At 36.3% G+C, this 11,297-nt stretch overlaps 1 protein-coding gene and 1 non-coding gene across 2 annotated transcripts; one reads left to right on the top strand and one right to left on the bottom strand.

Annotated features, from left to right (window-relative positions):
* Positions 1 to 1,342: 1,342 nt before the first annotated feature.
* LOC108476590 (ABC transporter C family member 3-like) lies at positions 1,343 to 7,334 on the top strand. The gene is made up of 10 exons (XM_017778838.2): positions 1,343 to 4,032; positions 4,148 to 4,234; positions 4,337 to 4,981; positions 5,098 to 5,262; positions 5,422 to 5,716; positions 5,810 to 6,024; positions 6,107 to 6,412; positions 6,491 to 6,554; positions 6,636 to 6,875; positions 6,963 to 7,334. Exons 1-10 carry the CDS (start codon positions 1,669 to 1,671, stop codon positions 7,067 to 7,069), a joined length of 4,488 nt encoding a protein of 1,495 aa, XP_017634327.1. The 5' UTR covers positions 1,343 to 1,668; the 3' UTR covers positions 7,070 to 7,334.
* Positions 7,335 to 10,347: 3,013 nt separating this feature from the next.
* Positions 10,348 to 10,454, bottom strand: LOC128284771 (small nucleolar RNA R71). Its single transcript, XR_008275193.1, has one exon. It is a non-coding gene; the product is annotated as a small nucleolar RNA R71 (small nucleolar RNA).
* Between the last annotated feature and the right edge of the window lie 843 nt (positions 10,455 to 11,297).

Here is an 11,297-nt window from a genome sequence, read left to right on the forward strand (position 1 = left end):
GAAGCATGATAAAATACGTATTAGTTAGTATTAAGGGTTTTACTTAGATAATACAAAAAAAATATGAAAATGTGACATGTTGTAGATTATTACGAGAATGATATTTTTCTATAATAAAATTAAGTGTTTGTCAACCTATCAAGCGGCATCACCTATAAAATATAATATTATAATAAAATAAATAAAATAATAAATGAAAATTATATTTTAATCTAAAAAAGGATGACGCCAAAATGTCAGGCGACACTCATTTTTCTTATTGACTTTTATCTTTTTTAAGAAAAATTTGAGATGGTTATGGTATAATTTTGAATTTTATACCTCTATTTTATGGAAATTAGAATAAGTCCATTTATTTTAATTTGATATAATTTAATCTTTATATGTTTTTGAATTTGACTAACTTTTAAATTCAAAAACTTACAAAGACCAAATTATGTTAAATTAAAATAATAGTTAAAATTGAAAACTTAGATTAAATTATGATAAATTAAAAAAATGGACTAACTTCTAATTTCATAAAATAAAGATATAAAATTTAAAATTATACCACAATCACCCTAAATTAAAAAAATATAAAAAACTAGGAAAAGGAGTGCGGCCTGATATTTTGGGTCACCCTTTTTTTAGATTAAAATATTATTTTTAAAATTTATTTTTATTGAAATATTATTTTTCATAAGTAATAAGATATTATTCTCCTAAATAATTTACAACATGTGTATTTTCGTAATTAAAATTTCTTTATTAGAGACTTTTCCAGTGTAAGATCATTTCTTTATTCACGTGTTTACTCCTTGGAAGACAAGTTTCTGACTACAGAATCCCCCAGTTTTGCATTGCATGGTGTGCTGAGTTGCTGACGACCATGTTTTTGGCCTTTTCTCCTCTTTGACCATCCTCCACCAAGTGGCATATAATGTGAATGTGAGTCAACAGCATAAACCATCGTTGAAAAAATGTTCAATTCAGTCCTCAAACTATGACTTCCATTTCAAATTCATCTCCAAAGTCCAAATTATAAACAATTGAATCTACGTATTTGAAAAAGTAATTCTCTTAAAATTTATTTATTTTTTTTTTTAAAACACAATGAATGTAAGATATTCAATCTATAGTTACATAGGTATTTACAATTTGATAAAAATGTTTTAAATATATTTTGTCATATCCCAATAAATATTTATTATTTAAAGTGATAACTACACTGGCAAAAGAATCTTATTGTGATAATCTGAGAACCCAGTAACTATTTGAGGTATGGGGATCAATTTAAAATTTTAGCAATAATTTAGGAATATTAGTTGAAATTAAGTCCTTCGTTCTGTCCCTAGTTCCTGCTAATTAGTGTTTTGTTATTTGTGGAAAACTGACACTAAAGTAAAAAAGACTTTTCAGAGTCAAAAATCACGTCTTTCCCCGAAGGCCCCTCCAATTTCCTTCTCTGCGTCTTTTCTGAGGTTCAGTGCGTTTCCCTTCTGCTCTCTCCGCTTCCAATCTTGCTCTCCACGCATTTCTCTTCTCCAAGTATTTTTCTTGGTCTTTCTTTTTTAGTCTCATTTATATATAAACACAAAGCCAGAAGCCTTCAAACACTTGAAACCAATCAAAACTTTTATCCAAACACACAAAACCCAAGTTTTTTCTTCAGCCAAAGCTCCAAAAAAGATGGAACTTTTTGCTTCACAATCATCTTTACTAATGAGTTCAGCTACTAGTTTTGATTTTCTTCTAAAACCCATTTTTCTTCATGGGTTTTCTGCTTCATTACACTTAGTTTTGTTGCTTTTATTGTTTATCTTGTGGATGGTGAGCAGGATTAAAAACGTTAGTAGGGAAGGTTCAAAGGAACGGCAGATTTTATGGTATAAGCAAACATTAGCTTGTTGTTTTGTTGTTTCAGTTTCTAATGTTGTCTTGTGTTTGTTAAGTTATTTTTATTGGAATACAAATGGTTGGTCTGAGGATAAGTTGGTGAGTCTTACTGATTATGCATTGAAAACACTCGCTTGGGGTGCAGCATGTGTTTACTTGCATTGTCAATTCTCCAATCCTGGTGAACAAAAGAGATTCCCTGTTGTGTTGAGAATTTGGTGGGGTTTTTACTTTTCAATTTCATGTTATTGTCTTGTTATAGACGTTGTTCTCTTCAAAAAACATGTTTCTTTCCCAAGCCAGTATTTAGTATCTGATGTCTTGTCTGTTGTTATTGGTTTGATCCTATGCATTGTTGGGTTCCTTGTAAGAAATGAGGGTGAAGATACCCTCCTTGTGGAACCCCTTTTAAGTGGAGTTTCTAGTGTTAGTAATGGTGTAGAGTTGAGTAAGGAAAAAGGGGGTGATACTGTAACCCCATATTCAAATGCTGGTATTTTCAGCATTCTTACATTTTCTTGGATGGGGCCTCTCATTGCTGCTGGCAATAAGAAACCATTAGACCTTGAGGATGTTCCCCAGCTAGATAGCCATGATAGTGTTATTGGGGCTTTTCCAAAATTTAAAAACAGGCTTGAATCAGCTGATAGTGAGGGGAATGGTGTTACCTCACTTAAGCTGGTGAAGGCACTTTTCTTTTCAGCTTGGAAAGATATTCTTTGGACAGCTTTGTTTGCATTTACGTACACGGTGGCTTCATATGTTGGCCCATACCTCATCGACACTTTCGTTCAGTATCTGAATGGGCAAAGGGAATTTAAGGCTGAGGGCTATCTTCTAGTTGCTGCTTTCTTTGTTGCCAAGCTAGTGGAGTGCTTGTCTCAGAGGCGCTGGTTCTTTAAGTTGCAACAAGTTGGACTTAGGCAGAGGGCTGTATTGGTAGCAATGATATATAACAAGGGGTTAACCCTTTCGTGCCAGTCGAAGCAGAGCCATACCAGTGGGGAGATCATCAATTTCATGACTGTTGATGCAGAAAGGGTGGGTGACTTTAGTTGGTACATGCATGATCCATGGATTGTAGTTTTGCAGGTTGCTTTGGCCTTGTTGATCTTGTATAAGACCCTGGGGCTTGCATCCATTGCTGCTTTCGTTGCTACTATACTTGTTATGTTGGCGAATATTCCTTTGGGGAAAATGCTGGAGAAGTTTCAGGATAAGTTAATGGAATCAAAAGATACAAGGATGAAGGCAACATCTGAAATTTTGAGGAATATGAGGATTCTTAAACTGCAGGGGTGGGAAATGAAGTTCCTCTCCAAGATTGTTGGGCTCAGGAGCGTCGAGGAAGGATGGTTAAAACGATTCGTTTATACAAATGCCATGACTGGTTTCGTTTTCTGGGTTGCACCAACCTTTGTGTCTGCAGCGACTTTTGGTGCTTGTATGTTCTTAGGAGTTCCACTTGAGTCAGGGAAGATCCTATCTGCACTCGCAACATTCAGGATTCTTCAGGAGCCAATCTACAGCCTTCCTGACACAATCTCAATGATAGCTCAAACAAAGGTGTCACTTGATCGAATTGCTGCCTTCCTCCGGCTCGATGACTTGCAGCCTGATGCTATAGAGAAGCTACCCAGTGGTAGTTCCAATACAGCGATCGAGATTGCTGATGGGAACTTCTCTTGGGATACGTCATCCCCTACTGCAACACTAAATGATATAAACTTGAAAGTTTCCCATGGCATGAGTGTTGCTGTTTGTGGTACGGTCGGCTCTGGCAAGTCAAGTTTACTTTCCTGTCTTTTGGGAGAGTTACCAAAGATATCAGGAACGCTTAAGTTGTGTGGTACAACAGCCTATGTTGCCCAGTCACCTTGGATACAAAGTGGCAAGATTGTAGACAACATATTGTTCGGTAAGGAAATGGACAGAGAAAAGTATGACAAAGTGCTTGAAGCTTGTACTCTCAAGAAGGATCTTGAAATTCTCTCTTTCGGTGATCAGACAGTTATAGGCGAGAGGGGAATCAATCTGAGTGGTGGACAAAAGCAAAGAATACAGATTGCTCGTGCTCTATACCAAGATGCTGATATCTATCTGTTTGATGATCCTTTCAGTGCAGTGGATGCTCATACCGGATCTCATTTATTTAAGGTAATGTCTTCTTAATGATCATATGGCATGTATTTTAAGAGTCCCTATAGTTAATTTATTATTGAAATAGTTATGTATGAGCTCTGAGTCTCTTGTTTACTCTTTTGAATGGCAGGAGGTTTTACTAAACAATTTGAGATCAAAAACAGTGATTTATGTCACTCATCAAGTTGAGTTTTTACCAGCTGCTGATTTAATTTTGGTAAGCTATTATTTACATTATTTTCAGTGATTTTCATCATGTGTCTTAGATTCACGAAATAATTTACTAACTGGATTCAACTTGTATTTACATATTTGTTAGGTGATGAAAGATGGGAGGATTGTTCAAGCTGGAAAGTATAATGATATTCTCAATTCAGGTACTGATTTTATGGAACTTGTGGGTGCACATAAGAAAGCTTTGTCGGCCCTTGATACTGTTGAAGCAAGTTCGGTTTCTGAACAAACTACCAGCAAAGGAGAAAGTGATATAGGTACTACTAATGGGAAAGTGCAGAAACAAGAAAACCAAGGTAACCAGAGCTGTAAAGTAGATGATGTCGGACCAAAAGGACAGCTTGTTCAAGAAGAAGAACGAGAGAAAGGACAAGTCGGGTTTTCGGTCTACTGGAAGTACATCACAACAGCATATGGAGGAGCTCTTGTGCCTTTAATATTGCTTGCTCAGATTCTTTTTCAGATTTTTCAAATAGGCAGCAACTATTGGATGGCTTGGGGATCACCAGTGTCGGCAGACATAAAGCCTCCTGTTGGGAGCTTTACACTAATCTTGGTCTATTTGGCTTTGGCCATTGCAAGTGCCATTTGTGTCTTTGCCAGATCCATGCTTCTTGGTACAGCTGGATATAAAACAGCCACTCTTCTCTTTAAAAAGATGCATCTTTGCATTTTCCGTGCTCCTATGTCTTTCTTCGATTCTACACCGAGTGGAAGAATCCTCAACAGAGTAAGCATCTAATGTTTTTCCTGTATGGATACGAAAGATGTGATTTCTCTTCATGTTTGTTGGCATTTTTCCCCTTGTTTTTGAAGTATTGTAAACTTTTTTGCTGCCTCTTATAGGCTTCTACAGATCAAAGTGCAGTAGATATGAACATCGCGTATCAAGTTGCCGCATTTGCTTTCGCAGTTATCCAGCTACTTGGAATCATTGCAGTCATGTCTCAAGTTGCTTGGCAGATCTTTATCATTTTTATTCCAGTGATTGCTACCTGCATTTGGTATCAGGTAACTCCTGCCGAATTGTGGCTATGCAATGCATGAAACCATGAACTTCTTACAATGCAGCAACATATCTAAAATCTCGAATTTTCTACTTTGTAAAACTCATTTAATCATTGCCATATTCCTGAACAAAGGAATGCTCATAAACTTGTAATCTCGCAGCAATATTACATATCTTCTGCACGAGAACTTTCGCGGCTGGTTGGAGTATGCAAAGCTCCTGTAATCCAGAATTTTGCTGAAACAATTTTAGGAGCAACAACTATAAGGAGCTTTGATCAAGAGAAAAGGTTCCAAGACACCAATATGGTGCTGACCGACTCGTATTCTCGTCCAAAATTCCATGTTTGCGGTGCAATGGAATGGCTGTGCTTCCGCCTGGACTTACTGTCTTCTGTTATGTTTGCCTTCTCTTTATTCTTTTTAATCTCTATACCTGAGGGAATTATCGATCCTGGTAAGTAAATGCAGATTCATATTGGCAGCTTTATTGACTACTAGATAGCAAATGTTCTAGGAGAATGACTTTATGCATTTTTCTTTTGTTTAGCTATTGCCGGTTTAGCTGTGACGTATGGACTCAATCTAAATATGTTGCTGGCTTGGGTGGTATGGAATATTTGCAGTATGGAGAATAAAATTATATCTGTTGAGAGAATACTTCAGTACTGTAGTATTCCTAGTGAGCCTGCCCTTGTGGTAGAAACGAATCGCCCAGACCATTCTTGGCCGTACCACGGAGAAGTTCATATTCGTGATCTGCAGGTAAGGGCAGTGTTGTGGTGTTCTATGATTCTGTTTCGAATGGATTGGCCGTATTAAATAAACAATGATGGTCTCGATGTAGGTACGATATGCCCCACACATGCCCCTCGTGTTGCGAGGTCTGACCTGCACATTTCCTGGAGGGTTGAAAACCGGTATCGTAGGGAGAACAGGCAGTGGTAAATCTACTCTCATACAAACACTTTTCCGGATCGTTGAACCTGCAGCAGGGCAGATCATAATCGATGGAGTAAACATCTCATCTATTGGGTTGCATGATTTGCGTTCACGACTCAGCATCATCCCTCAAGAGCCTACCATGTTTGAAGGGACTATACGAAGCAACTTGGACCCTCTTGAAGAATACACAGATGAACAGATTTGGGAGGTAGGTTCATTTTAGTTAAACACTGTCTGTTATGATCGGCAATTGTAGTCTAACATCAATCAATCTTGTGTTTTAAAGGCATTGGATAAATGCCAACTTGGGAATGGAGTTCGAAACAAGGCCGGCCGGCTCGATTCTTCAGGTTCGATCCTTCTATCTTATAACACACATGAGTTTGTCTTCTTTTGCATAAATTATATTTAGTATGAATATTGTTGTGCAGTTAGTGAGAATGGAGAGAATTGGAGCATGGGGCAAAGGCAGTTGGTCTGCCTTGGGCGTGTTCTATTGAAGAAAAGTAGGATCTTAGTGCTCGACGAAGCGACTGCATCGGTGGATACAGCCACCGACAACCTAATACAGATGACGTTAAGGGAGCACTTCTCCAATTGTACGGTTATAACAATCGCTCACCGAATAACTTCGGTTCTGGATAGCGACATGGTTCTGCTTCTAAGTCATGGTTAGTAGTACAGTATGCTCTGCTCATTAAGATGGATTCTTTGAAGTTCATTTCATTTGAATAGAAAAAAAACATTTTTTTTTGCAGGACTTATAGAAGAATATGATAGTCCATCAAGTTTGCTGGAAAACAAGTCTTCATCATTTGCACAGCTCGTAGCAGAGTACGGTGTGAGATCAAATTCTGGTTTTTGATAGAAACTGGATTGAATTAGATGATGATGAAAATTTACAAGTGTTAATAATTAGTAATGTTTTTAATTTGTAATTGTGGATGTTTTTCATTGTTTTGTGCCATTTTCTTTGGCTCCCAATAAACGATTTTCCCTTTTTTTGTGGTCCAATTGTTATGTTTTATGTTGCTAAAACTTTTCGTATGTGTTCCATAGTTGTATTATACACATTTATATAAAGATCAGGGGTGATACCAGAAAATATTTTTAGGAGGGTCAAAATTAAATTTGTAACACCTCTAACCCTTATCTATCCCTAGAACTCTAACCCTTATCTATCCCTAGAACAGGATTACGGGGCATTACCAGACAATACAATTCAATAACTTTAAATCACATTCAAACCTACTCAAAACATGTTAAATTAGATATTTTATGTGCCTATATGATCAATCTTTTAAGTATTGCACTTGCATTATCAAATAGTTCAAATTCTTACCAAATAAGCCAATGCCTACCAAATACTATTACTAAATCTAAATTTATTTATTTCATTCTTACATTGAGAATTCAAAATGACACACATAGACATTTTAGGTACATGCCATTACCAATAATTTATATACCTGATCTGCCTGGGATGCTGATTTAATGGTTTGACTTTAACCTATCTTGCGCACGGAAACAAATCGTACGCTAAGTATGAACTCAGTGGTATTTCTATAATTCAATATTTAATAATAATAAAATATTACAGACTCTTAAAATCATATAATAAATACAATTGCATAATTGTTCAATATCATTAAGTAATAATCAACTATTTACTTTTCATTCAATAATCTATTTTAATCCAACTTTTATATTAGTCAATAATTTTCAATATCAATTAGTTTATCATTATCATTCAAGAAAATCAATTATTCTTTGATAATCGGTTTCCAACATATATTTACAGTTCATTTGAATAATACTATTATTCATCTTTCATTCAATATTCAGTACTATTCATTTCAATAACAATCAATATTCTTTAGTAACAATCAATTGATCTTTATTGTTCAAGATCGATCGATCATCAAGATTAATCGATTATTCAAGAATAATCATTTATTTAGTAATGATCATTTATTCAAGAATATCAATTATTCAGTAATAATCATTTATTCAGTACCTTTATTTACCCTATTAACATAATTCGGACTTTGGCGGATACACGGATCCAAGCAAACACACCAGTACGGCACATTGTGCCTCAACAGTACATAGTTGATAAACCGTAAATTATACATATTTTCACCCTATGTTTAATGCATTTTATGGATGATTTCCCATTAGAATTGGTGAATTCGATGCTCCTAATGCTTTAATTTCATGTTTTATACTTAGGAGAGCATAGGAGAGCGAAAAGAACTAGAAACTGGCCAAAAACGGAGAAAATGGCCCAAAGTATGAAATTAACACAGCCTGGACCTCCGCACACGGGCATACCACACGGCCGTGTCAATTTGGCAGGCTCGAACACGGCCTGAAGTAATCGAACACGGGCGTATGCCACAAGCATGTCCCTGCCGAGCCCAAGTTGAGTCCAATTCGAAAAAGGCTAATTTTGAGGGCTTTTAGGCATTCCAAAGCCTACAAATACCCCCTAGAGGAGGAAGAAAAAGAACACGGAGAATAGGGAGTAAGGAATTACTCCAAGGAAGCTAATTGACCCATCTCAGAAGCCGGATTCGTCATCAAGACTGATGATCTCTCCTCAATTTCCCTTCAGGAGTTTTGGGTTTTCTTTATTTCTGAGATGTTTTCTTATTTAGTTATGAACTAAAACCCCTAAATACCTAAGGGGAATGAAACCTAAGAAGAATCTTGTTATTATTTTCTGAATCGTATGATAAATATTTAACTTGTTCTTAATTATGTGTTCTTAATTCTTGTTTTAATATCCTAGGATACTGATTCAAGATAAGCTCTTACTCAGAGAAGGAATAGACCATGTTTAAGAGTACATTTGTCATAATTAAGCGGAGTTGATTGCGCGCCTAGACATAGGGTGACAAGATTTTGCCGGATTAGGGTGAAATCTAATAGGGGGATCCATAAATCGAGTTAATGCAACCCTAGAATGTTAATTAGAGAAAAGTCTCAATTATTTAATTTAGGGATTAGACGTTATTAATCTTGAATAGGGATAATAACATAACTTAGGGATCTCTACAGAAACACTTGAATAAATAAATCGTCCGATTCGGAGACAGAATAACAAGTCTAGGTGGATTTTTCCTTAGGTATTATCTTTAAGTCAATCGATTTTCCCCAAAAGCAATTCCCCAATTCTTTTCTTTGTGAGTTCTTAGTTTAGATAATTGGTTAATTAAAACAAAACCTCTTTACTATTAGGCTAGATAATAAAAGGACAGTTATTACTAGTACTTTTAGTTCCTTTGGGTTCGACAATCTGGTCTTGCTAAAACTATACTACTGTTCGATAGGTACACTTGCTTACATCGCGATAATAGTTAGTTCAAGAACGAGCAATTATAAATATTTAAAACCTATCACGAAATCACGCGATCAAGTTTTTGGCGCCGTTGCCAGGGAACTAAGATATTAGGAACACTCAATTTTTATTACTTTAGCCATTTATTTTTCTTGCAATTTAATTTAATTTTATTATTATTATTTATTAATTTACTTTTTCCTTCTCTCTACAGGTTTTTATAGTTTATGATTAGAAGAAACCCTTCAGGACCTTTACTTTTTGACGAAGAAATCGATCATACAGTTCGCAGAAATCAAAGAGAAATAAGGCGAAGCTTACGATACACAGAGAACGAGCAAGAAGACAATACTCAACCCCCAATCAAAGAGATGACTGAAAACCAAGACAATCAGCTATCTCCTGCAATTGCGGCTAATCAAAATCCTACTCCACGCACTATGTATGATTATGCTAAACCTTCTTTAACTGGAACTAAATTTAGCATAGTTAGACCTGCTGTAGCGGCAAATACTTTTGAACTGAAACCTAACACAATTCAAATGATACAGCAATTTGTTCAATTTGACGGTTTACAGGATGAAGATCCCAACGCTCACTTAGCAAACTTTCTGGAATTATGCGATATATTTAAAATTAATGGTGTTTCCAATGATGCCATTCATCTTCGGTTATTTCCCTTTTCATTAAGGAACAAAGCTAAACAGTGGTTGAACTCATTACCACGAGGGTCAAGTACTACTTGGGAACAAATGACCGAAAAATTTTTACTAAAATATTTTCTGCCGGCTAAAACGGCTAAATTACGTAATGATATCTCTTGTTTTATACAGATGGATTTAGAAACACTCTACGATGCATGGGAGAGATACAAGGACTTACTGAGAAGGTGCTCTCACCATGGGTTACGGCTTTGACTTCAAGTTCAAACATTCCACAATGGTCTAAATCCTTCGACTCGGCAAATGGTTGACGCATCTGCTGGCGGAACCATCAATAATAAAACACCTGAAGATGCCTATGAGTTTATTGAGGAGATGTCACTGAATAACTATCAGTGGCAAGTCATGAGGACAAAGCCAACGAAAACAGTCGGTATTTATAACGTCGATTTAGTCACCATGCTGTCAAATTAGGTAGAACTCTTGAATAAAAAGATTGATGGTTTCTTAGTTCTTCACAGGCTCACCCAGTAATGCAGTGCGAAGTAAGTAGCAGTGGAACAAGCCATTCGGAGTACCAATCTTATGGTCATAACATGGATAACGAGCAACTAAACTATATGGGTAATAATTCTCGACCTCAAAACAATTCATTTAGTAACACTTACAATGCAGGTTGGAGGAACCATCCCAATTTCTCGTGGGAAGGATAAGGAAATCAAAGACCACAACATCCTCCGGGTTTTCAGCAACCACCCTACCAACAGGAAAAGAAGCCGAACCTTGAAGAGATGCTCTCAAAGTTTATATCAGTGTCAGAAACTCGTTTTCAAAAACCGAGACAGTACTTAAGAATCAACAAGCATCGATCCAAAGGCTCGAAACTCAAATAGGCCAGCTTTCTAAACTAATCTCTGAACGACCACAAGGTAGTTTGCCAAGTAATACTGAACCTAATCCAAGAGAACAGCTCAACGTAATTAATATTCAAGATTAAGGAGTCATTGAACCTGAACCTGAATCGAGGCAAGAAACTGTGGCAAGCAAAGGTCAAGGTGAGGTAGATCAAAATACAAACAAATCAGTGA

This window comes from Gossypium arboreum, chromosome 11 (genome assembly GCF_025698485.1).
Source record: "Gossypium arboreum isolate Shixiya-1 chromosome 11, ASM2569848v2, whole genome shotgun sequence".
Taxonomy (NCBI): domain Eukaryota; kingdom Viridiplantae; phylum Streptophyta; class Magnoliopsida; order Malvales; family Malvaceae; genus Gossypium; species Gossypium arboreum.